This window comes from Carassius auratus, chromosome 43 (assembly GCF_003368295.1).
Source record: "Carassius auratus strain Wakin chromosome 43, ASM336829v1, whole genome shotgun sequence".
In the NCBI taxonomy this organism is placed as follows: domain Eukaryota; kingdom Metazoa; phylum Chordata; class Actinopteri; order Cypriniformes; family Cyprinidae; genus Carassius; species Carassius auratus.
In genome coordinates, this window is record NC_039285.1 from 14,266,542 (window position 1) to 14,293,137 (window position 26,596).

At 37.4% G+C, this 26,596-nt stretch overlaps 1 protein-coding gene across 5 annotated transcripts in view; it reads left to right on the forward strand.

The window, feature by feature from the left end:
• Window positions 1–26,596, forward strand: part of LOC113061765 (amyloid-like protein 2) — a 66,951-nt gene that overhangs the window by 12,272 nt on the left and 28,083 nt on the right. For all 5 annotated transcript variants that reach the window (XM_026231195.1, XM_026231193.1, XM_026231190.1 and 2 more), the window contains exons 2-3: window positions 17,639–17,812; window positions 18,237–18,366. In XM_026231195.1, coding sequence (XP_026086980.1) covers window positions 17,639–17,812; window positions 18,237–18,366 — 304 coding nt within the window. The remainder of the gene's footprint in view (window positions 1–17,638; window positions 17,813–18,236; window positions 18,367–26,596) is intronic.

Consider the following 26,596-nt stretch of genomic DNA (forward strand, 5'->3'; position numbering starts at 1 on the left):
AAAAACTTCCTGTCCATATGTTGTTATATAAGATATTGTTTTGGTAGGGTGCACCGTTTCCTGCATGCCACAATGAACACGAGCACACACCTGTGATGTCCAGTTTGAAAAAAACAACTCTTGTGAACTGGTTATTTTTAAAGAGTGAGTTTAAAAGCTTCATGAAACTGCTTCAGAGTTCCTTGTAAACTAGCGATTTGATTCAGACTCTTAATCAGTGAATCATTTGGAGCCACAGCTTACTTCTAAGTTCCCAGCTGAGAATCCAAAAAAAAAAAAAAAAAAAAGTGACATTCAGCCAAGTATGGTCACCCATACTCAGAATTTGAACTAGAACTCACAACCCTTCGATTGGGAGGCCAACCCTCTAACCATTAGGCCACCACTTCCCCACAAAACATGGCTCTTCAAACAGAAAGTAGATATCTAAATGTATAGCATGCTGAAATACAGTGTAAGATCTCCATAAGCTCGGCATAAACTCAGCATGTTTTTCTCTTGAAGATACGCTCAGTCTTTTTATTTTTAAACGGCTCACTCAGTTCCTGACAGATTGTTGTTTATCACAGTCCTCATTGAGAGGCTTTTCATTATTAGTTGCTAATTATAATGAATTCCACACTGCCAGCTGACTCCTCCGTCTTCCCACTATTCCTCAGAATGTCTTCATCACTTTCCTAATGTCTCTGAGAGTGAAAGGCTGGAAGACTCTACTACTTCTGAGATAAAGCGCTTCACATCGTGCTCCATTTGAGCAGGAACAGGATGTTTTGCTATGGGGGCAGAGATGCATTTTGGAACGTGTTTTTTTTTTTTTAGTGAGTTGATTTCCAGCAGATTTCGAGAGGGAGAGCTTTGTTTCAGCACACTGTGAACACAGGAGATCTTCTGTATAGTTTGCAGAGACCGACAGGGCAATAAGAGACCACAAACAAACAAAAAAAATCCACAATCAAACAGGATTCATGTTTTAAGAATTAGCCAGGATTTTAATATTATCCCATTCCTCTTGTTAACTTCATGTGAAACTAGCCCTTTATATCTTCACTTTTCTGCCTGAAACCTGCCTTTCTCCACATGGGTTTCTGTACTGCTGTAGTCCTGTCTACTTAAATCCATCTTTCCCTGCACCCTGCTGAACAGAGACAAATACCCCTGTCCAAATTACGTTCATCATGAATGTTCCTCCTGCAAGATGAAGATGGCCACTCTCCATTCCCCTTGAGTACCTCAGGAAGGACTCTGTATATGTGTGTGTGTGTGTGTGGCACAGAGGGATCTGCTTTTCTCCCGCTGCTTGTCTTATGTTCAGCAATAGGGGGTGGATCAGGGGACTCAATGATCCATTTAACCTCAACCTTGGAGGTTGTGAGAGGAGGGCAGAGCTGCAGACGGAGGGGAGATTCATTCGCAGTGTGTGAATGTGAGAAGTGGGGCGTATTTCTTTCATTGGATTCATTTCTCTTCCTTGGCATTCCGCCCTGGTTTTTGTTCTGCATCAGTATTTCTTGCTTGGTATGGCCTGTCAATGTATGGTGTTAGTATCATGGAAAATCCATAGTACTGAATTATATTTGTGATGGGTGAAACTGAAATTAATTGCATGACTAATTACCGTGGTACCACCAGTTTTACCACAGTACCATGGTACTATCATGGGGCATGTCCAAAAATAAATGGCCTTGCCATGGTACCATGTTACAAAACCTTTGTATTGTGGTGCTTTTTGGCACTGTTTTTGCTCCAGTCCTTTTCTCTTTCTCTGACTGTTTGAGGTGTTGTGATATGGGTAAAGCTAGTGTTCTCTGATAGGAGTTTAATTTCACACACACACACACACACACACACACACACACACACACACACACACACACACACACACACACACTTCCACTCAGCCAGCATTCTCACTCCTCTTTGGCTTTTAGAAATGGCAGAGATGTGAGATTTTAAGAGGTTTTTCTCGCTGCTGGTCAGTCCAGAAACAGATGGACCGTCTGTAAAGCCATTCTGCTCCACTCCAGCCTTCAGCCGCCCCACAGGAACACAGCTTCATTTAAACACCTCTCAAGCGTCCACCCTGGGTTTATAATCATCTGTCCATGTTTGTTCTACTTCCTTGGTCTGTATTGGTTTCATTTTTTTCTCCCACTGTCCTCTGTGTGCTCAACAATTAAAGGTGTGCTGTACTATTCATACTATTTTTGCAGTGTCTGTATAGTGCACAGTATGCACATTTCCAAAATGTGCAAATACAACCGCTCACAGCATGAAATATTATATATCTCCCAATGCATTTCTCATCTCCTCCTTATTTGCTCAGACAGCCGGAACATAGACACAAACCGAATAAAAAATGCAAAGCAACCATATTTCTAAGAAACTGGGCATCTCTCACTGAATTAAACAAAACATGAACTAGGCAACATGTAGCATACTTCAGTTTGAAACATTTTAATTTGACATGCAGTCCCATTTTATATTATGTGTCTTTAACTATTGTGTACTTGTGTCAAAAGTAGTTGCAGTAGTTGCAGTGTACTTTTTCTGTAGGTTAAACTGTAAAATATAAAGCTGGGCCATATGTAGGTAGCAAACTAGTATTCCATCCCAGACAAGACATTTTTCTTGCTCTACTAAACTTATTCATCATTCTAATTAACTCTTATGTCAGTGCTCTTGAATGTTATACTGCCACCTATCAGTGTGGAGGAAGCAAACCCTAAAAGCAATTGTCCTATTTACAGACATTTACGTTTTAATATTTTATTTTGAATTAAGAAATTATTATATTATATTATTCTCGAAATGGCAAACTTCAATTGCACTGCATGCTGATAAATACAGGATGTAGACGAGAATGAGAGGGAGGGAGAGAGATTGCTTGTGTCTGGCACAGGGAAGTGAGCACAGGTTGTTTCTCAGAAATCCCAAGGTCTACGGGCAGAGATTAGGCGGGCGAGCTGTCGGCCAGACACGGCCCACACTGCTGCTTAATCCTGTTCGTTTAAACCGTGAGACAAGCAAACAATGGCGAAAACAAGCACAGTAACGGACTGCATTCACAGCGGTGTCCACTAAGTCCCAAATCTCCACTTTACGCTGCACTGGATTTCCCTGCTTGGATCTCAGGCCTGCCGCGGAAAGCAGGGTTAGAAGGAACCAGTCATTTACAGTTACTAACAAGGAGTTTAGTCTTCACAACTCAACTTTACAACACCGAAAGGGAGGAATTACAATAAGCGCTTTTGCAAAAATGAGCTTCACATTTATGCTTTAAACCTTCCACGATTTCCCCATAGACTTCCTTTGAGAGATATATCGGCAAAAAAAAAAAATATATATAGATACATACATACAGTGGGGATCGAAAGTTTGGGCACCCCTTGCAGAATCTGTGAAAATATGAGTAATTTTCAAAAAATAAGAGAGATCATACTAAATGCATGTTATTTTTTATTTAGTACTGTCCTGAGTAAGATATTGTGCATAAAAGATATTAACATTTAGTCCACAAGACAAAAGAATTGCTGAAATTATTAAAATAACCCTACTCAAAAGTTTGGGAACCCTTGGTTCTTAATACTGTGTGCCGTTACCTGATGATCCTCGGCTGTCTTTCTGTTTTGTGATGGTTGTGCATGAGTCTCTTGTTTGTTCTGAAACAGTTAAACGGAGCAGCGTTCTTCAGAAAAATCTTTAAGGTCCTGCAGATTCTTCAGTTTTCCAGCGTCTTTGCATATTTGAACCCTTTCCAGCAGGGACTTTATGATTTTGAGATACATCTTTTTAGACTGAGGACATTTGAGGTACTCAAACACAACTATTAAAAAAGATTCAAACATTCACTGATGCTCCAGAAGGAAACAAGATGCATTAAGAGCTTGAAAATATCTTGAGTCAGATTTAGTAAATGACATTTTTGGGTGAACACATTACATGACAAAGGAAAAACCCACTTTATATCTTGCAATTCAGAGTATAATTGTGAATTTCTCCACACAACTGAGTTATTAACTCCTAATCATGAGATCTTGGGATTGTGTCAGAATCATAAGTTTTTTCACTCAGAACTGAGAGAAAGCCTTAGTTGTGAGTTTTTGTTTTTTTTATTGGTGGTGGAAACATGGGAACCTAATATAGAGTGGTACCAACCCACTAGAGTGTTTTTTTTTTTTTTTTGAGCAATGTGTTGCCCATCAATATTCAGTGAATCCTTTCCACGTTTGGCATGTGTGGGGATTCAGAGGAAAAAGAAAGTGTCCCTGAGAGGAAGGTGGGACTCAAAGTGATAATCAAAGGAAGGACCACAAAAGATTTTGATGCCCGTGATGCATTGTGGGTGAGCGTTATTGTGTCTATTTCTGTCGTCAGCATCTGGTGTGGTGATGTCAGGAATGAAATCCTCTAAAGGGACACGTGGGCGCAAAGCCTCCGGATTGAGAGGTTCGACCTGTCACATGGCACAGAGACGCACACTCAGGAGAAAGAAGCAGAGCAGGGAAACAAGAGCGCTCATGCATTGAAAAGTATGAGAATCTCACATGCCACTGCGGGAGAAGATGCTTCTGTCACACTTTACTGTCAGGATGAGAATGCAGATGGAAGGAGTGTGTGAAAGCAAAGGCAGCAGCCCACAATCAAAACTAATTCTATTGTAACAGTGACAGGACACATCACTTCTCTTTTTCCCTACACTCTTTTTTTTTTTTTTTGCCGAACATGTTTTCAGACCCAACAATTTATGTGCCATTTTTACATCTGTACATTTAATTCATTTTAGTTTGTCATGACCATTTTGACTTATGTAAATGACCTCGGTTATGATTATTTCCCCCTTTAAGTCGTCTTCTGCTAGTAAATTTTCATGGCCTTTTTCCATCCTCTCTCCTGGCTCTAAATCTCAATTGAAAAGTCTTAAAGACCATGTAGTTTCCTCTTCTGCATCCTTCAATAACAGAATTCACTCACTGTGTCATTGTCTTTAACTGCGTTGTCTTAATGCGTCACAAATAGACTTAATTTATCTATAAGGCATTTGCCCATTGCCCATTACTTCAATTTTACTATTATGGCTAAGTTGTAAAGAGATGTAAACAGGCAGTCGGTCAAATGTAGATGTGTACATGATTTGAGTCTTCAGGAAATAAGTAAAGTATAAGGCTGTTTTTATTTTTTCTTCTGGTACGTCCCCTTTAATGGAAATCACTGCTGTGTCATCAGCATCAGAAACAATGGCACTGATTGAAACCTCAGTAATGGTTTTTGATGGTTATGTGCTGTTGTTTTGTTTCAGCATGCCTGAAAACATTATATGAAACAGATGTCTGATGACAGCATGCAGTTTCTCATGAAACCATCAGGCATTGATTGTGACAGACCTCCGTGCTTTCATTAGACTGAAGATCGCTTGTTATTTGCGGCAGCAGCCAGTGGCGCATTTCATTTTAAAGTTGAGCTTTCCGTTTTATTGCTTGCCTGGATTTCAGCTTCCATCTGAGAGAAACATTCAGCAGGCTCGCCAGAGTTGCGTTTTCTCTGCAGTATATTGGGTGTCGTTATGAGACGTTATTTTTAGTCTTCTCAGCCGTTACACAGAGAGAGGGAACGTTCACAGAGGCCTGGATATTTCACCGGAGAAACCAGTGCTGCATTTTAAGAGCGCAAAAATGTATCTGAGTGATTTGTTTTCTCTCCGCCCTTTTCCTCGTCTGTGTCTGGTCGTGACAGTGATGGATCTAATAAGGTCATGTTGGCATTACTCTAACTGTTAAATGGCTCTTAAACGTCTTCGTATCTACACCCTTGAGCTGTGAATCAGGGAATTTGTATCTCTTTCAGCATCATTACATCTCTCACTCTTTCTTTGTTTTTATTCGCTCTGTCTACTTTATCCATCCTTGAACTAGGACTGCAACAGGGCATGACAGTCATGATTCTCTTTTAGATGGTAGTTTTTCTTGTTTGGTTCATTTTTGAAACCTTTATTCAACGTTTATTTCCAGTCGTGCACATTCATATGGATGTCTTTTAGCCCAATTTTTTCATTTCCCTACCCCAGCTCTCCTAATGTCTCAATCTTCATCAAGCAGCGTGAAGCCGCAGTCGTAATGTTGTAATTTGGTGACGTCTGGGACAGGCCCCTGGAGGATGTGTTTATGTGTGTGCTGAGACTGTGTGTGTGTTTGTTTGGCGTAAGGTAAGAGTCTTTTGAGACTGTGTCTGAAATGTATGTCAGAGAGAGCCCGAGGGGATACAGCTCTGCTCTGGTCTCTCTTCACTGCAGCCTCTCCTCGACACACACACACACACACACACACACACACACACAGCTCCTACTGCTGTCTGCTTAGCAATTACACACACTTTTACACATGCATTTTATTGCACGGAGACAGGATTTTTTTGTGCAATAGCTCAACATGCACTGGTGCAGTTTTAAAGCCTAGTATTTTACCTACCTAGACAACATTAAGGCATTAAAAGTTCAATAAGTCAGTTTTTTCACAGTATAATGTATAATTAATTGAGTTTTTAATTATAATTTTTTTGTTTGTTTTTCTTTTTTCTTTTTTCTTTTATTTTTCTTAAAACTGACTCAACTTAAAACCCAAGCTAGGATCAGGAACGTATTTTTGTTAAATCCCTTGCATGTATTCTTCAGCAAAACCTGTTAATTTATTTGGTTTTCTAAATCATATTTAAGGTGAAACTACATATCTAGGTAAATGAAGTTCAGGTTGTGCATTACCACCCTAAATTTAGAAGGATTTCATGTTACTTTACAGTGATGAGGTCATAATATGTGGTTTTATTCTTGGCGTATTTTGGTGTTAGCCTAGTATTATGGTGTTAACATGCTGATGCCAAAATCTATTTAGCCAGGGTCGCACCATATTTAATTTTTGACAGGGATGGAAGTGCAACATGTCAAATATTCATCTGACAAAAAAAATATGTTTTGTTTGCAAAACTTTCATGACACGTGATCTAGGTATGCCAAATACTGCTAAGTCTACCCCTCACGGCATCATTTTCATTGATATCAAATACAACGCTGTGTATAACATGCCTAAGGTCTACTGTGATTAGATAATCCCATGTGATTCAGTTCAGGGCAGTTGTTTATGTGGACATTTTGGTGTTTAACTTCAGTTGTCTGATTACAGCGGTGCAGAGATTTGTCCTCGAGTCGAGGCAGCCATATTGTCATCCTGCTCTTTCCGAGGTCTGGGCAAAGTAAACCTGCTCTTTTCCTCTCTTACGCTCTACTCTGACCTCTGCCGTCTCCTCTACTCTGGGCTCATATAGCTGGCTTGCCGAGCATGCAGGGAAGAGCATGACCCAGGGATCTGACAGAGAGCTGTCCTTTCACCTCTGACCTCTGAATGCACCTCACCATTTGTACTGCTTTCTATAAATGGCACAGGATGGTGTCCATATCCCGCCCTCAGCAGTTGAGAATGGAAATGTTACAGGAAAACGTGCTTCAAAGCAAAGTCATTAGCTTGTATATCACCGGTTTACTGTTTAGACCGCCTTGGACAGGTTATGAAACCATAATAGTAGCAAGAGTGTGGTTCCCCTTCCACAGACCTCAGTTTTCAAGTGATCGAGTTACCTTCACCTTTAAATCACAGGTTGATTAAATCTATTAATGTTAAAAGTGTAAGTAGCTTTAAGGCTTCCTGTTTATATTAATGTCCACTGTTGCGCTATATTGCAGCTAGGCTTGCCTCGATAAACCGTGTTGACGGTGATACCGGTGTTAAGCCACAACACCAGTTACGTCACCGACCCCCACTGTCATTTTGATTTATAATTTTTTTTATAGTAATAAAAATCATTATAGTTGAGTAAAAGAACAGACACAAGATGGACAAGACGATGGCGGATGATTTAGTTTCGAAACTAAATACAAAAACGCCTGTTTGGCAATATTTTGGAATTTAAAAACCTGTTGACTTTTGCCATTTATCTAAGGTGATCTTTGAGGTTTTTGTTTTTTAAACCGTTGTTTTTTATTTAATTGGTTCCACATTGTTTGTGGATTTTACTTTATTTAAACTTTGTCATTTATTTATTTTATTTGACAAGGTTTATGCCATGCCTCCAAACTTTCTTACTCGTTTTACTAATAAACGATCTACGTTTCTGATTTATATGGTTATGTATTATAATTTTACTTAATTTATATTGTAAATTTATATTGTATATTTGTATACCTATTTAAAATTAATGTGTTGTTTGTTATTTTATATTAGTCATAGCTTGCCCTATAGCATGGTGCATTTTTATTTTTGTTGTTAAGTTGTTTTTTATATATATATATATATATATATATATATATATATATATATATATATATATATATATATATATATATATATATATATATATATATATATATATATATATAGGCTAAAGTGAGTTTGACATTGCATTCAAGAAATTGACGCCAAACTGCCGCTAATTCAAAAGTGAATGTAAAATGCACACAGTGCTTTTAAGCGAAGGAAAGCGAGGAAAAGAGGGAAAATTCAAACGCACTAAAATCTAACAATTGCTTTACACCAAATTGCCACTTTTTTAAAAAAGAGGGAACGCCCTGCCCCACGATGACACTGGTATTGCCGGTGTTGCACGCTTCGAATAACCGGTGGGAAAATTTCCTCACCATCACAATCCTAATTGCAGCAACTCCTTGCATTATGAATTACCTCATGACATAGTTCAGAAAGCATTAGTGCATGAAATTGAGCTTTCTGGGATTTGTTACCTTGCACAGGTTTGTTTGCATGAACAGGGTGTGTTAGGTTAAGGACTGTGTGCTTTGAGGACATTTTTGTGCTGGGGATTTGAGGTGTGCCGTCTTGTTTTGGCTTTTGGAAAATGCAACTGTGATTGTGTTCTCAAAGCAGATACACATCCACACAGTTCTCTCTCTCTCTCTTTCTCTCTCTCTCATCCATGAATGTGACCCCGTGATAAATTGAAGCATTGTAATACAAGGAGTTGTGTGTGTGCGAGTGCACATTTTTGTGAATAATACCAAGATTAGGGATCATGTGATTATAGCTCGTTGAGCTTTGCACCGTTTCATGCTTGTATCACCTGGACCTTTTTCCTCTTGTACTTTTCCACTCTGTATGTGTGTGTGGGCACAAAGGTGTGCTGTCAGACCAGACCTCCTGTGATGAAGGACTGAAGACTAATGATCCGTAGGGAGAAACACTCCAGCGCTCTCACACACACTCAAACACACACTCGTATGAGTTCAGCTGTTCGTGAGAATGTCACACGTCACACCGAACTGGTTTACACTCCTGTAGAGACGGTCCTCTGCTTCCTGTGACATTGGCCGAGTATCCCAGAGGACACGGGGCCATGATTTATTGAGGTTTCTCCGCTTTTTATGCATGCGTGTTTTGTGGCCTGAAATGTATTTGGACACTTACGTATGACCTAAAAATGTCTGACTATTTGATATTTTGTTTTCAATGCAGTGAAATGCGTATGTACTGTCACTCAGAGGACAGGGTCTGTATTTGTGGTGCCTGAATATGATTTCAACTGATCTGACTTGCATTTTTGCTGAGAATTGAGAGTTTCTTGTAAACTGAAGTCTTGTTTTCCTCATACACTCTCTAGTTGTGTGTGTTTTTCATAGCTTTAGGTCAGTAATAATGTCTCATTCCAGCAGGGATTTCGAAGCACTGAGTCACTCTGCAGTAGAGGAACAGAACGCTTTCACAATCATACACACCATCATCCTTGTGATCAGTTTCACAATATGTCAAAAAGTCCTTCCTTTTTTACCATAATTGTGACTAAGTGGGGGTTTATCACTTTGGTAGGCTAAACAAGGGTCAAATCTACTTTTTTTCAAATCCCTTTCTCGATATTTAGTTATAATTCAATTGATTTATATATTTGCGTTTTATTTAATTAGTGTTATAATGTACTCAACTATAGTCTGTTTTCTCTGATAATATTCCTACTGTTATTTTACACTACTAAACAGAGAGAGACTTTAAGATCTGTCTTAAAAACAAACCATTTTATGTTCCCCTGTAAATGTTTTTACTGCAAAGGGTGGATCATATGTCACGAAAACACCCAAAGTTGATCATCACTACAAAATCACACATGAATACAGCAACGAATTAGTTTGAATGTGTTAAAGATTATATAATAAGATTTGAATGAGTCCTTGATATTTTATTAACCTATCAGGTATAAGTTTTGTAAAAGGCTGATTTACCCATGACTATATTCACAGTATAGCACCGCCTCTGGTACTTGACTGCCTAAATATTGCATTATTAGTGAACTCTCACAGCTACACGAAGAGATATTTAACATTATAGCATACAAACAAACAAACAGACACGCACTCGGAAAAAACTGTTCTGATGTAATCTGATGTTTGGAAACGTGTGTGTGTGTGTGTGTGTGTGTGGCCTCTGGTTTTCTGTTTTAAACGATGAGGAAAAACCCTCCTGCAGGCCCCAAACACAAGGCCCACACCTCAGCCTGGGCAGTGAAACAACTGGTACTCCTAAATAAATAAACTGAGACTCTTTACACCCCATGCAAGAACCCATCATGGTTTAATTCAGCCTTTACAACATCTGTCCATCTGTGAGCCGCTCTTAAACCAGCTTGTAACATGTCTGGGCACTACAGGGGTGACGTGAAACAGACCAAACTGCATGGTCCACTCCACACAGCCTGACTGTAAATGACCGTCGCGTTGTGCTTCTGAAATCTCCTGTTTGTGCTGATTGTGATGAGACTTCAAAATAACACACCTAAAATATTAAAAACAGGAATGTATTTTAAGGGTGGGAAACAACGTTAGGGTGGGAATTAGGGTTATTCAGTGAAAACATGGAACAAAAACATGAAAAATGGCATGATGAAAATTAGGGCTGGACAGTATGACCACACACACACAAAATGTAACAGTAAAACATTATTATGGTGGTTGGCAGTACATGTTAAAGGTACAATACTGGTTTTAGTATCAGTGTTTGTTGTTGAATATACTGGTTTACATTCAAATGTACCTGATTGTAAATTACATTTACTTTAACATATTCAGTTTGTTCTGTTAAATATTCTGGCAACTACAAGCTACCAAAATTATTACATTACATTTACAGTGTATGAATCATGTGACCGTATAAGTGTCCACAGCGAGAGATCTGTTAACACTTTTCAATGCGGTTCCTTTAATTAGCATAACACTTTAGATCTGGGAACACATATTAATTATTAAATGTTTCCCCACAAACTCCTAATTTGCAAATTCGATTGCAAAGAAAAAGCAAGTTACACACTGAATTAAATTTTCCTGTAAAATGTACTTCAATAATCAGTTTTATTTATGACATCTGAATTCTTTTTTTGAACAGTGAAGTTAACTAATGCTAACAAATGGAACTTTATTGTAAAGTATCCAGATTTTACTATATTGACTATTTGTGGAGAGATCTGCTTTATGATTTTTGCAAATTCAGATCCATGGAGTTACTTTGCCAGGCTGTCACATCACAGGGATTCCCAGAATGCAATGCTTTGCATGCGTGTGAGAAAGACTGCTGTTTAACCCGCCTCTCTCATGGTTACATGTTACAGGCACACTGTGATAACTGTAAGAGTTATAGATCAGGAAGCTGACAGGCAAAAACATTTGCCTATTGACTTTGAATACGTTCTTCTCCAAAGGTTCAGCAGTCTGTTCAGTTCCCCCTGACCTTTACATCAGGCTAGTTTCATATCTCTGGGCAAATAGTCACACTGGGTCACAAACGAATCGCTGTTCCTACACAAAGTTACGCAAGATAAAGGTGTGCGAGGCGTCACAACCGTCCCATTGTCCTGCGACCAACTGACGTGATACTGACAGACAAGACTGCTACAGTCACAACCGCGAGTCAAAATCCCACTCACGCGCCACCTAAACATGCATTTGTGAGTTTTTTTTTTTTTACATGACCTTTGAAACATGGTTTGGTCTGAACAGGTAGTGCTCCTAAACTAACCCAGGAATTTTTTTAAATTTTTTAATAATATTTTAATTCTGAAATCAAAATAATTTTGGTATACTTGAATCGATGTTTTAGTATAAATGTTACTTTTTTTATTTTACTTCTCACCGTTTACAGTGACACAACAATTTTCTTGAAAAAGTGAATTTGAAATGTTAACAGAATTTTTCTGTTACACTAGATATAGTTAATTAATATATATATATATATATAATATATATATATTTTATGATTAAAGGGTTAATCAACTAGAATTATAAAGTTTGTTAGACTGATGTTAAATTGTTCACACTAAACAAAAACTATAAATAATTAAATTTGGCACACATCTAAATAATTAAGAAACAAAATAAGTAATAATAATACGTTTTATAATGACAGTTCACATAAATAAATAAATTAATTAATTAAATTCAATATCTAAATAGCTGAATTTTCAATTATTGTATAAAAAAGTAAACTTATATTAATTCAATTTATTTTGTATTTTAATTTAATATATTTTATTCAAATAATAGTAAAGTGAATAATATTAAAACCTTAAGATCTAAGTATGTGTGTGCATATTTATGCATGTTTATTATATAGGGGTGTGTGTGTGTGTGTGTGTGTGTGTGTGTGTGTGTGTGTGTGTGTGCATGCATGAAACAATGTTTTTGATCAGCATATAAGAATGGTTTCTGAAGAATCATGCGACACTGAAGATTGAATTGATGCTGAAACCTTTTGATCTAATTCAGCCTTAAATTTCAGTAATTAAATCCAGTAACAGAGTTCCTCATATTGTGGCAAACTGAAGCATACTGTGCCGTCTCTGTCTCTGTCTTTACAGTGATATTTAACATGTGGTTGTGTTCTGCGCTTCAGGATGTAGATGGATGGGGAGTGTTCTGTCAGGTCTGTGTCAATATAACAGCAGAGCCACAGGAAGCTTGTCTCCAGCGGGACACATTGTGAAAGAGTGTCTGAACTATGAGCAAATATAAAAGGGGAAGAGAAGCAAAACTCGCAGACTGTGCTTGTGCTGATCGAGGTCAGATTCGCTGGAATGAGAGCCTCATTTCCACACAAGGTCTCTGTTGTTTGTGTTTGTCCATTAGTGACGCCAATTTCCAAATCTCTCTCATTAGTGTGCCCATGACTCCAGCGCACTGTCTGCGGCTTCTTTCAGGTCTAAACACAGAAGATACAGGTGTGTGTGTGAGAGCTTGTATTATGTGTATAAAGTAAATGCCCTCAGCATATTTAAGATGAGGACCCACAGCATGCACCCTTCTCATGGGTACATTAGCTTTCGCGCCGATTCTGATTCTCCCCGGGAGCCTCGTCCACTTCTTTGAGTGTGTCAGTCAAAGTTTAAGTGCTTTTGAAATGGTCTGCCGCTTTCTGTCTTCCACTTACTGCTGCTCTTGCACTTAAAGCTGGAGTATTTTTTGCTTACTCTGGTCATTGTTACTGGCCTTTTCTTTCTGTGTCTTCCATCACCCCTGTCCTTCTTTTCTGATTTTCTGTCCTGTCTCTCTACCTTCTGGCATAAACTCACAATGGCATAAATGCACAATGTAAACCAATATGTCATAACCATATAAATAAATGAAAAGATAAAGTGTGACAGTGTAGCTTTAACCATGCTTAACACCTAACATTGTGAATCGCTAGAGATGAATAGAGAAAAAGGCAACAAAGAAGATTTTTTTTTTTTTTGTATCTGTTTAGGAGTCTTAGACCTTACCAACGATATATAGTTTGTCATTGATTAGATTAGGATTTTATTGTAATATAAAGTGTTGTCACGGTACCAAATTATTTCAGTATTCGGTACCGATACCAGTGAAAAACCAATTTCGGCACCAAAGCAAAACACAATAATATGAAGAAAAAAATATATTATCATTAAAAATAAAACCAATGTCATTCTCTATACTTATTTACAATTGAGTTTTAAAGTTTCTCTACAAGTAATATAATTATGAAAAATAGTAAACCAGTTTCACCCTAATTTTCTTTTAATTAATGAATTTTAAACATTTTATTTTTTGGTGAATAAAGGGGATTTGCTATTAAAATTTAAACATGGAAAAATATTGTGATTTATTTCTTTAAAAATAGTTTTATTAGTTTTTTCAACAGTAGTAGCAGTATCACAAACATTCTACTAAATAATAATAATATTTCTAGCACAATGCCTTTGTGTAAAAATTAACTTTTATTTTGACAGGCTACTTTTATTTTGACACTGGTTTTACTCAAATGAAATAGTAAAATTCTTGTGAAGTGACTCAGAACAGTTCTGGTGATGTAGTTTATGTATTTTTGTCCTCATTGAGATGGCAGATGCTGAAATTACTGCAAGCATCACGCGCTTCAGTCTATGTAGTAAACAAACCATTCATTCATTCACACAGAGACGCGCGGGAAAAACAGGATTCATATTCAACCAACTTAACGGCTTAACATTTACAGATACTGGTCCATATGGAGATTTGATTTGATTAATTTATGCTAACTTGGCAAATTCGGTGACTGTCCATATTAAAATGTAAGTTTCATTTTCATGACTAGATTTTGAGATTCCGTCTGCGTTTTCTGCATTGCGGAAATCACAGCGCTGTATGCGTCAAGAACTGGGTTGACCGGGTTCTCTGTACCATCGGTACTTAAAGAAACCTGGTACCATCACATTTTCATTTTTTTAGTACCGACTTGGTACCGAAGTACCGGTTCTTATGACAACACTAGTAAATATAGTGAAGTAAATGTAGGGGGCCCAGTGACAGTTAACAGGTTAATGATCGTAAATTAATAATCGCAATTACAATTTCAAGGGAATATTTGACAATTATGATATTTGTCATAATCATGCAGCCATAACTCTCTCCATCATGTCGTTCCAAACCCACAAGACCTTCGTTCATGGATATTTGCCCCCTGTATATTATGTCTTTATTAATCAAACAACAATATTGTTAATAACGAAAGCAACTCTGTTTTAAGGCATGCATTTAGAGAAGTAACTCACTCTCTCCAAGAAGTTTCACTTGTTAAATCATCACCAGCCATCAAAGTGCCACTTCTGTAATAAATGTGCTGCCTTCGGTATGTTTCAGGCTTATTACTGTCAGACTTCAAATTGTCTGCTGTGAGTAATGTTCCCATTATTATGTGTAATCCATTTTTGTGATAGTTTTGAACAATAAAGGCTAGGGATTTGACAGAGTTATTTGTCAGTCATCCCTCTGAAGGGCTGTTTATATACTGCTAAGAAATGCATCGGCTTAATTATACAGGGCTTCATAAAGGCATCTTTCACAACCCATTTTACTTCCAAAATCTGACATAATTCCAGGTGAAATGGGTTATTCAGCTGCAAAATAATAAAAGATGGGTCTCTTTTATCGTTTGTGAGTTGATTGGATTATGAAAAGTGTCTTGCATAACATAGTGGGAGCGGTTGTGAAGTAACTAGGATTTGTGTGCTGTTGGTGTTGTTTGGAGCGTATCCAGACGAGTGGAAGGAATGACGGAGGCATGGCTGATGAAGCCGTCATGTCTGTGTGGTCTTACTGGGGCGTCCTCGCCCTCCTCTGGGCAGATTTACAATGCGGTCTCTCTCTAAATCTCTCTCTCTCCAAACCTATCCTTTGCTTTTCTCCTCCTCTCTCTTTCTACAGCATTTTAAAGACAGGATGATCTGCTTGTTTACTCGGCTGCTGTGTTGCGAACATGTGGCAATTCCACAAGTCACGTGTCTCCCACTGCGCCTGTAATCTTAAAATGATTTATAAACTGGTTACTCAAGAGCAGTTATGTGGAGTCACAAAGGTTTATTTATTATTATTTTTGAATTCACTTTTCTAGTTTATAGTTTTTATGCGTAGGTGTTGTTGTTATTAACATTTATTTCTTATTAACATGACCAATAATATCATCAATATTTATTAATAATTATATTATTATTATTATTTATTAACTTTTTTGTATTATTATTATTATTATTATTATTATTATTATATTTTTTTTTTTTTGAAAACGGGTGCATTGTATTTAAGTTTTTTTTCTTCATATAAATGCTGTTCTTTTAAACTTTCTATTCATCAAAAATCCTGAAAAGAGAGAATCAGTAATATTATTTTTACAAGATCATATTTATGGATAAGCTTATGTATAATATTATAATATAATAAATAACACAATCATTCAAAAGTTTGGGGTCAACAAGATTTTTTTTTTTTTAATTTTTAATAAACGTCTGTTCAGCAAAATTCATTGTTGATCAAAGTGCCAGTAGAGACATTTGTATTATATTGGGGGGGGGGGGGGGGTGCTGTTCTATAAATAATGTAATCAATCAATAATAAAATACAATAAATAATAAAATAAATATCAGTTTCCACTTAAATATTTAGCTATTTTCAACACTGATAATAAGAAATGTTTTTTGAGCAAATTTTCTTATGGTGAGCATTAGAGACTTTTATTTCTAAAGTATGAAACACAACTCACTTATGTTTTTCATAAATACAAGTGTGTTTGTGTAGAGATGTTGATTGCTGTGTGGAGACAGGTCTGGGCCGTCACCTCCTCAGGCGAGATCTGTCTTCAGACTGCAGGGGATTACTGTAACTGCCCTGGGATTTTAAACCAGCTTGTTCACATTTCAGGAGTGTAATCTTACAGTTACTTGGAATAAATCTTAACTTTCATCACAGTCGAGAAGTGTTAGTGTAGAGCTTTAATGACAGGCCGGGTGAAGCTGCTTCCTGTTTCAGGAAAAGGGGAAGAACATGATGTAAACGAGAGTGTGTGCAATCTACAGGAAGGGCAAAAAGGGACGAGAGGGGGGAAACTTTACTTTGGGGATTTTTTGTTTGAGCTTGTGAAACCAGTTTTTGGGCTTAGTCATTTGGAAATCAAAAGTCTTTTGTATTTTCCCACCTTCTCTGACCTTTAACAGCAAACATGAAGCTTGTTTACCGCTGTAGATACCAAGTAAAAATCCCAGTCGTTCAGAAAAGTAACGCTGGGTCACTGCTGAGAGTTGTGCAGTGAAGCAGGCATCATCAACCTCAGCCATCGGCAGGAAATGATGCCTTTAGAGGCTGTCGGACATTTTCCTTTTGTCCCTGGAGTGTTTTAAAACGATTCAAGGAGTCATCGGGAAGGTCACTTTGTGAGTTCGGAGGCATGACCGTATGCTAAGAACAAACATGGACGGGACTGACAGACTCTATGCGATCAAGCCTGTATAAGCACACAAACCAAATCCAATTTAAAATCCCTTTGATAGGACAAAGAGGGACCCTAGAGCACAAGGAGTATGTCGTTAGTGATGATAACTGCTTCGGACTTTCTCATTCTGCTCATTCTGCTCACTCCAGATTACATCTTTCTTTATGAGAGTGGACAGATTGGGGGGTTGGGCTATGCTTTTATTTGTTTCTGGCCGAAATCAGTCATTAAAAAAGATGTCCTGTGTTATGTCTAGGCCCCTATGAGTGTATTATGACAGGTCTGATCCTGCTTGATTTTTATTGGACTATAATAAGAGTGTCCATTAACGTTTCTTCTTTTCTGCTCCTCAGGCGCTGGCAGCCAATGCTGGTACTGGATTTGCTGTTGCAGAGCCGCAGGTTGCCATGTTTTGCGGCAAACTCAACATGCACATTAATATCCAGACTGGCCGCTGGGAGCCGGACCCTTCCGGATCCAAATCCTGCGTCGGAACCAAAGAAGAAGTGCTGCAATACTGTCAAGAGGTAAAACAATGATACAAAACATTCATGTGCATTAAAATGCATTTTTTGTTCAATCCTTGCAGGAAGTGAGCAATGAGCTTGTCTGCTTGAGCATATATATGCAATATCATGAATTGGTGATTAATGACATCTTCCCTTAAATCCTGCTTTGCTTGGAAATGCATAGATTGGGTTGCGTTTCACGCTGACTTTAAACTAGCATTCAATTTTTTTTTATATTTATAACTTTATTATAAATGTAAAAACAGCACCCGTACTTGTACATTTTGAAATTGCTTTTTTTATTTTTATTGATGTCCTGTATTTCAGGAGAGAGTGAATCTTGTGTTCGTTCCAGATCGTGAGCAGATGGTGTCTGGAGATTGTGAAGCATGCATCACCACTTAATGTACAGACTCAATCTCTTCTCTCTCTTTCTTTTTAGGTGTATCCTGAACTGCAAATCACAAATGTGGTGGAAGCCAACCAGCCAGTGAAGATTGAGAACTGGTGCAGGAAGGACAAGAAACAGTGCAAGGGCCACGCTCACATCGTGATCCCCTACAAGTGCTTGGGTGAGTGGTGTGTGATTGACAGCTCTGTTGTCCTTTTAAATGGCCAGTTATCCAGAATGCCCTGTGGGCTTGAAGTAAGACATCTGAGAAGCAAGAACAGCAGTTCAAAGTGACAGGTGAAGACGTTAAAGATCAGATTCATTCCCTGCACTGGAGCCCAGGTAGCTGCTACGGTTCCTCGTCTGTGATTGGCTACAGGCTCCAAAATATATTGCACAATACATAGAAATTATGACGCATTAAAGGGGTTATGAACAGCATTTTTTTTTTTTTATTATTTGATAATGTTTCCCGATGGGCATTTATAATGTTAGTATCATCATTTTTCCTTTTTTACATTTATAAAATAAAAATAAATATTTTTTTTTTTATTAAAGGACATTTTATACACTGATTGTAAAGGAAGTGTTTTTTGTTCACTTTCAGTTTATAATTTAAGATTAGGCATTAGAATGGACCAGGTCCATATCTTACAGTGAAATGTACTGAACAAACAAATAATGCTCTACTTAAACATCCACGTAGTTAAAAATTAATAATCACTTTCCTAGGATTAGGATCCTTTGGAAGGTAATGTTTTTTTAAAGGTCCCGTTCTTCGTGATCCCATGTTTTAAACTTTAGTTAGTGTGTAATGTTGTTGTTGTTGTTGTTGTTGTTGTTAGAGTATAAATAATATCTGTAGAATTCTACAGCTCAAAGTTCAATGCCAAGCGAGATTTTTTTTATTTAACAGAATTCGCCTACACAAAACGACCCGTTTGAACTTCAGCCCTCTAGTTCCTGTAGTAATGACGTCACTAAAACAGTTTTTTGACTAACCTCCGCCCACATGAATTCACAAAAAAGGGGGCGCTCCGACGGAGAAGAGGAAGAGTTGCGTTTGTTTTTCGCCATGTCGTTGAAACGCTGTTATTTTAATCTCGGAGTCCAATCACCTTCATTTGGGCTTCCCAGAGATCAATGGTTACAATTTATGTTTAACTCTGTTCCTGAAAATTATAATCCACATGTAAAACTATGCAGCACATTCTGCTGAGGACAGCTTCCTCAATCTCAATCCGTTTAATGCCGGATTCGCACAAAGATTATTCTTGAAAGATGGAGCAGTTCCCTCTTTGTCTGGAGAAGGCGTTGTTTATGGACCACAACCGGTAAGTATTTTTATTAAGTTGGTGCGTTTAACAGTTTCTGTAACTTATTACACAAAGGGCAACACTGTTTAGCTTTAACTAGATGGTAGGGTTGTGCAAATAAATTGAATGCAATTTTCATGCGCATCTCATCAGTAAAAACACTCCTGTGATTATAAGTACATCTCCAGCACATGCTCCTGCCCACTTGCTTCTCAAAACTAGCACAATCGCGTTACCAGGAGGGCAGCTGCGCTCAGCTGTTGTCGAATCACAACACAGGAACCGCTTTCCCAATCAGAACTCGTTACTTATTTCTGAAGGAGGGAGTTTACAGAACAAGGAAGTCATCAGCCCGTTTTTATGACCGTGAAAACAGCGGTATACAGATAGGTTAATTGTGTGAAAAATACTGTTTTTTACACGCGAAACATGAACATGTTATATTGCACACTGTAAACACAATCAAAGCTTCAAAAAAGCACGAAAAATGGGAACTTTAATGCTTCGGTGGGCGGAGCCAAAGACATGATGATAGAAGTAGGCGTTGATCTGATTTTGTAGAGGCAGGCTTTTGTTGCACTATGATGTCACAATGTGACAAATCTGAAACAAGTCATTTTCAGGTCTTGGTTTCAATAAAAGCTTTTTTGAGCTCTGAAACCGTTATACATAACAGTACAATGATCTCTTCAATGTTAAAACATCAAGGAAAATATGATTTCTCAACTCATGACTTTTAAAGAGTTTTCTTGTTGGAAAAAGTAGCTACAGTTAAACTAAGGTTAATTACTGCCACACTACTTGAAAAAAGTTCAGTAAGTGCTGCTGCTTGTTACTCCTGAACACAGGTCTCAGGAAGAAGGCATTGTGGCGAAAAGCCATTACTGTGTGGAGAACTTCGTAGTAATCAGTCACACTGATTGTATTGGTCTGGGGATCCCTGCCGATTATTATTATTTGCTTAACCACTTTAAAATGGCTTTTTGGTTGCTTTAAGTCAGAAAACGTTAAGAAAACAACAGATATGCAGCTAGATTATAGATCATATCATATCTAGATTATAGATCATTTCACTTACCTGGCCTATCACTTGACGCAAACATCCAAAAGTCTGTGTTAAAAGAGAGCTTCCTGTTGTGCTATTTAATTAAGCCACGACTGCTGTAGCCTTTATACAGCATAGGCGTGTTTTCCCTTTATTTTTAATTTGGTATGTATACTGTTTGAAAGACAGCTTGGTAAATCTGTTGACGATCAAATTCAATATTGTTACTCATAAGCACTGGGTTCATTATCAGTGCAGTGGCAGACGTCCAAACTAATAGCACGTAATTACCGTCTCTATTATGATTGGTTGATATACCAGAAGGGGAGGCCTCCCTAGCAAGGTTTCTTTTCTCAACACTCCTCAACGCTGAAAGTTTTTTTTTTTTTTTTTTTTTTTTACCAATGGAGGCACGAGAGCTCCCCAGACGAGCCGCCACTGATAGTAATACAGCAAAATCCCATTTCCCCTTTCAGACAGAGGCTGGTGGAGATCCACTGGGGTGTGTGTCTGTGTGTGTGTGTGTGTGTGTGTGTGTGTGTTATAGTTTCTCATGCCACAGAGGTGGCTACAATGCATTGCCTCTCCTCCAGGAGTTTTTCCAGCAAATGCCAAAGGCAACTTGGTCATTTGGGTGGTTTAAACTGTCAGAGTTGGTAAACTCTCTTTAACAGACTTTCTCTCGGTCAACCCCCTTTTTTTTTTTTACCTTGCTAACACAGTCTCTGGCTTTTTGACCGTGTGTTTGTGGTGATATACAGTTTACGTTGAAAACACATCAGTGGAGAATCTCTACATAATAAATGATGGCATGTTAAGACAAATACTCTACGGTTCAAATGTTTTGGAGTCTCTTATGCTCAACTTTTTTTCAATTTGAATATGTCAAAATGCAGATTATTTCTGTGCAAAGCTGCATTTTCAGCATCATTGCACGAACCTTCAGTTTTACATTTCAGCAATCATTATATTATTCTGATGAGGCATAAAATTCAAAATAACTTCCCAGTGACAAGTAGTTTTAAACTCTTTATTTTGTATATTTGGTGAAAAAATGTAAATTGCACTCAACCCCTGATAAACCACCAGTAATGCAAATATATTCATAAATACTTTTACTCAACCAGGCACAAATAACTTCCCACAGTTATTAATTCTCTCAAGAAAATAAATGATTCCAGTCCCATATTTCAAATGGTTCTAATCCACATAAGAAAATAACATTTATCTCATTACGTCTCCGAGGAGAAGCTGCTGTCCATGGCTTTACCTCATCTCCTCCTGTGTTTGTCCCGCTCTTGTAGAGGATTGAGTTGTGGCTCTTTGCGGGCTGAAAAAAGCCATTAGCGCTGCCAGCCGACTGTGAAATGGGCCGACGGTCGGAGGCTTTCCAAGATGGCTGATTTTTGTTTTGTGTGTGTGTTCGAGCTGACGCGGCAGCTGTTGACTCTCTTCACCTGACGTCGGCTGCTGTTTGATTGACCGGGTCGGGCGGACGATGCACTTTCAGTCCAGTGCTTCCTGTGTCTCTTTCTCTATGAATGACAGTTTGCCAATCGAATCTCTCGGTCTGGAGGAATCTAAAGCTGTTTAAGTCTCCATATAGCAGCACCACACTGTTCCATCAACAACTTTCTCTACTTATGCGTCGCGATGGAAATAGTTTTATTGATCTGAAGTGGAGAATGCAAACTGGCTGTAGATAAAAAGAGAAAAATGACACCGCAGCAAAACCCACAACAAATTTTTTGAACATAACAAATTACTGCGTTGCTTTGTAGTAGCTAGGATGTTTTTGGGTTGTTGCGATATAGTAGTTTAACTTCTGCCAATTTACAGTCCTCGTCTCTGATTGCTTGGAAAAGTAACCGCACATTTCTTCTTAAAAGTTGCAGGATTTGAAGTGATTTTGATCATTCAGGTCTGAAACACAAATTATGCTGGGCAATTTATGGACTGGTGCTTAATGCAAACCCATTACCCTAACCAAAATATTAGAAAATATTGATGTTTGCTTTGATAAAAATGTGTGGGTCTTTCTGGCTGCAGTTGATGGTGATTCCAGTTGAAGTCAAGGACTAGATGTATTCTGTGTCTGGAAAAGCAGCTCCCAATGTTTAAGGAGTTTTTCCTCTTAAAGCACATTTGTAACTTGAACAGAATTGGTACATCAGCGAGACTCGAGGCTCGTGTTCAGGCTCACCTCTCCACTTCCTCTGGGGTTTAACTGCTGTTATTAATGAGGAGGTTTCATTGTGATTCAGCAACATCCTGGCCTCTGGAGTTTAATTAGAGATAGTGATTTGTTTTTGTAGTGTAATGCAGTGAAATGGGCGGCTCATCTGTTTCTCTGTCTCTTACTGCAGAGCATATGCTTGGGCTTGAGGGTTATGCAGTATTGTTGTTTGTACTTCCAAGCAGTTGCATGCTTTAAAAAATCTGATGCATGCTCTTAAAAAAATTTTTTTTAATTGTCATCCTCAAAGAAGGGGAAATGTTCATGCTGTACACGAAGTTAAACCATGTGCAAAATTGTATTGAAACCAGCAGCATGAGCATTCTTCTAAACTTCTCTTTTTATGTTACATGAAAGGCAAATGACATTACAAATCCTGTTAATCTTGAAACACAAATGAAGCTATTTTAATGAAATTGAAAGTCCATTTCACCAAAATCTTGAGTCTTCAACACGTTCATGGAGATAAAAACAAAATCCAGATTTTAAATGTTTTATGTGATGAATAAATTTAATTTCGACTTTAAATAACATATAAACATTGATCAGCGCACATATACAGAGTACAGCGATTGGGTTTCTTCAGAAGATTCGCAATGTTTTTATGAATTTTTAAGCCAAATTTTATGCAATGGACTTTCAGTGGAGGGACTAACATCATTCACAAAATCTTTATTTGGGTTTCAAAGATGAACAAAGTCTTATGGTTTGGAACAACATGACGGCACATAAAGGAAAGAATAGATATTTGTATGAACTTTCCTGTTTTTAATCAGTCTTCCCTTGATCATTTTAGTTTCAGTTTCCTTAAATGAAATGGAGAAAGCTTAAGATGAGGAGGTTTATATGAGCGCAGTAATTACATCTGCGGGTGAATGTTAATGACTTTTCAGAGCTATTCTGGTCAACGGAGAGCAGGGCTCGTATTTGACCATTAGCTCTTTACTTTCAAACATTGGCTTGATTCAGCTGATGTGAACTACTAATGGGCAGCCAGCAGACGTTTTCCAGTATTTTGTTTGGGTTTGTTTGGTCGCTGACTATTTCATCCTATAGCCATAATAGTCCTGAATGATACCAATACAAGGTAGTGCTGAGATAAACAGCTCTTTAGCAGAGAGGATTGTGCTAAATCAACAGCGGCTCTGCTCCACAGAAACATCAGCAGTGTTCAGCTCTCCAAAGGCTACTCTTGTTCATCTCTTGCTAGTGTTTCTGAAAACAGACACGGATGCAGGCAGATTCTGATAGATACAGCCAGAGATACAAATGGAAAAAACACTGGAAAATCATTTTTAGAGAGATTATACAGTGTTTAATGTGTAATAGCCATAAATCTTTAATGCAGGACTGGGACGGAGCAGAAGAACTGGGCAATAAACCATGAAGATGAAAGCAGTTGGCCTCAATCCTTTTGTCGTTTTTCTTCATAGCATTTGTTTCTCCCTTTGTCTCTTTCTAACCAACTGTAATATGCTGCTTTTTCCAGCCTTTGTTGAAGCATCTAAGAGTTTTTTGATCATGTCGTGAGCCTGCAGTTTGCCTTTACAAGTCAAGCTCTTTCATGCACATTTCATGCAAATTCATGCACAGTTGTTTAATATAAAATGGAAAATCAGGGATTACATGAGCGCATACCCATTGGCCTAAATACTGTATATTTAATTATTATCAAAGGAATAATTAATCCAGGAATACAGTGATCGTTCCACACCTGTATGCTTTTATTTTGTCCAGATTTTGAAGAATCTTCCTGCAATTCTTTTGCATTCTTTCTTTTGCACGCTTGCCATCGGTGACTTCAAACTAGCACGGTTCATCAATGTGCAGTTTTTTTCTGATTACCAGAGAATAGTTAAATTAAAAAAAAAAAAAAAATGTATTTGTTAGCTCACACAGAGCTTACAAATGACTTCCAAAGACTTTAAAATAAAGTAAAAGAAAAGAAAAAAAGTGCTTTATTGTTGCTTTTTGGTTATTGGCATTGTGGGTCAATTGACAAGGCCTCGTTTGAGCAACTAATACATATTCCAAAAAATGCAGTATTCAACACAACATATTTTTCTAGAATCTATATTTATCCTGTTTGACACATTATTTATTCACATTGCCAAAAGAGATGATTTCTTTTCATAAAAAAAGCCTAATAACCATATTTGTTTCTTAAATAAATTAAGTGAAACCTGCATCCTAGTGAGATCACGAATGTACTGTTTGAAACATTGTCTACTTCAACAGAATATTGTATATACCATGTATATTTTTACATTTTAACATGCACTATCATATAACGTAATATGAAGCAGTATAGTATGTTTGTAGCTGTAATTTGTGAATACTGTATCCTACATTGTATTGCATTGACTTTACATTTTCAGTGACAAATGATTCTGATGGTTTGCAGCATCTGCTTGAATATTTATTTAATGCACAATAGTCAGTTTTATTTTTGAGGTAATTGTAGTTAGATTATGCTGAATTAAACACGATGGTATGTAATAATGTAGAATACTACACGGTTAATGGTTTTGCATTGCATTTAGTAAAAAGAATAAATAGTATGCATCATGCAGTGTATTTTTTCCGTTTCCTGGCTGGTGTGTGTTGTGTTGTAGAATACTGCACTTCTCTGCCTCGCTGTTCACATGATATCAATGCGATAGCCCTTTATTCCAGTTGAGCAGCAGCACGCAGTCTTACCAGCGCTGTCAGGACTTATTTTCTGCTGTAAAATAAATAATGTAATTGCTGAATCACCCACACGGTTTTTCAGCAGAGCAGATTGTGTTGTGAACATTCCGGGTTCAATACAAGTTAAGCTTTATCGACGGCATCTGTGACATGCTGTCGATTGCCCCTGAAAATAATTTTGACTTGCCTCTCAGCTTGTGAAAACAAGCTAAAATCGACATTTAATGCACTTATAATGGAAACAAGGCATAAAATAATTTTTTTAATATATTACCACTATTGTAGATGTGCTATATAATATTGTCTGATTCTGGTCGTTAACTTTTAAAGCCAGTAATCCCTTTAACCCTACAAGCCAAGATGCTGGAAAGGAAGTAGTTTTTTTTCTGTGATAGTCAAGAGCGTGTTGTTTTAAGTTCATAATGTTCCTCTGTGCATCTCAGTAGCAAGAGAAGCAATGCAGCATTTCATATCGCGAGTTAGATAGGGTCTTATGAAATCAGTTTTGTGTTAAACAAAAAACAAAAACAAATTCTGGATTCTGTTTTTACATTTATTTTTTTCTGTTTAAATGGTTAAATTATAGTAATCAAAATGTTTGTCAAATTTAATTGAAATCATAAAACGTTAGACAATTTAGTAAAGTTAGTTAAAATAAAATCAAGGGCCCCATGAAATCCATCGTTTTTGACTTTAATGATAAAATTACATTTAGTTAAAATGATCAGAAAGCATGTCTAATCAAATTCATAGGACTTAAACAATGTATTCAAAAATCAATAATATTATTATTACTTTGAGAACTATGTTCTACTGTAGAATCACACCCTTTATTTTTTAAGTTAAACCAAATTTTTATTTTGCCGGTTTATCATTAAAACCTTTGAAGTTCTGTGAGTGTGTATATGATATGACAATAGTTTTAACACATGAATTGATTAGAGCAGCTCTGGAGATGAAGTTATCCACATATACACATGCCATTTGATCAAGAATTATTCACCCAAAATTTGGCAAATTCCAAGAAGGTCTTCATTAAACAGTCAATCTTTATTTTTTGAACTGGATTCTGTGATTCCTTCCACATTTTCTGCCTCAAGGAAATCATAGTGCCCTAGATAGT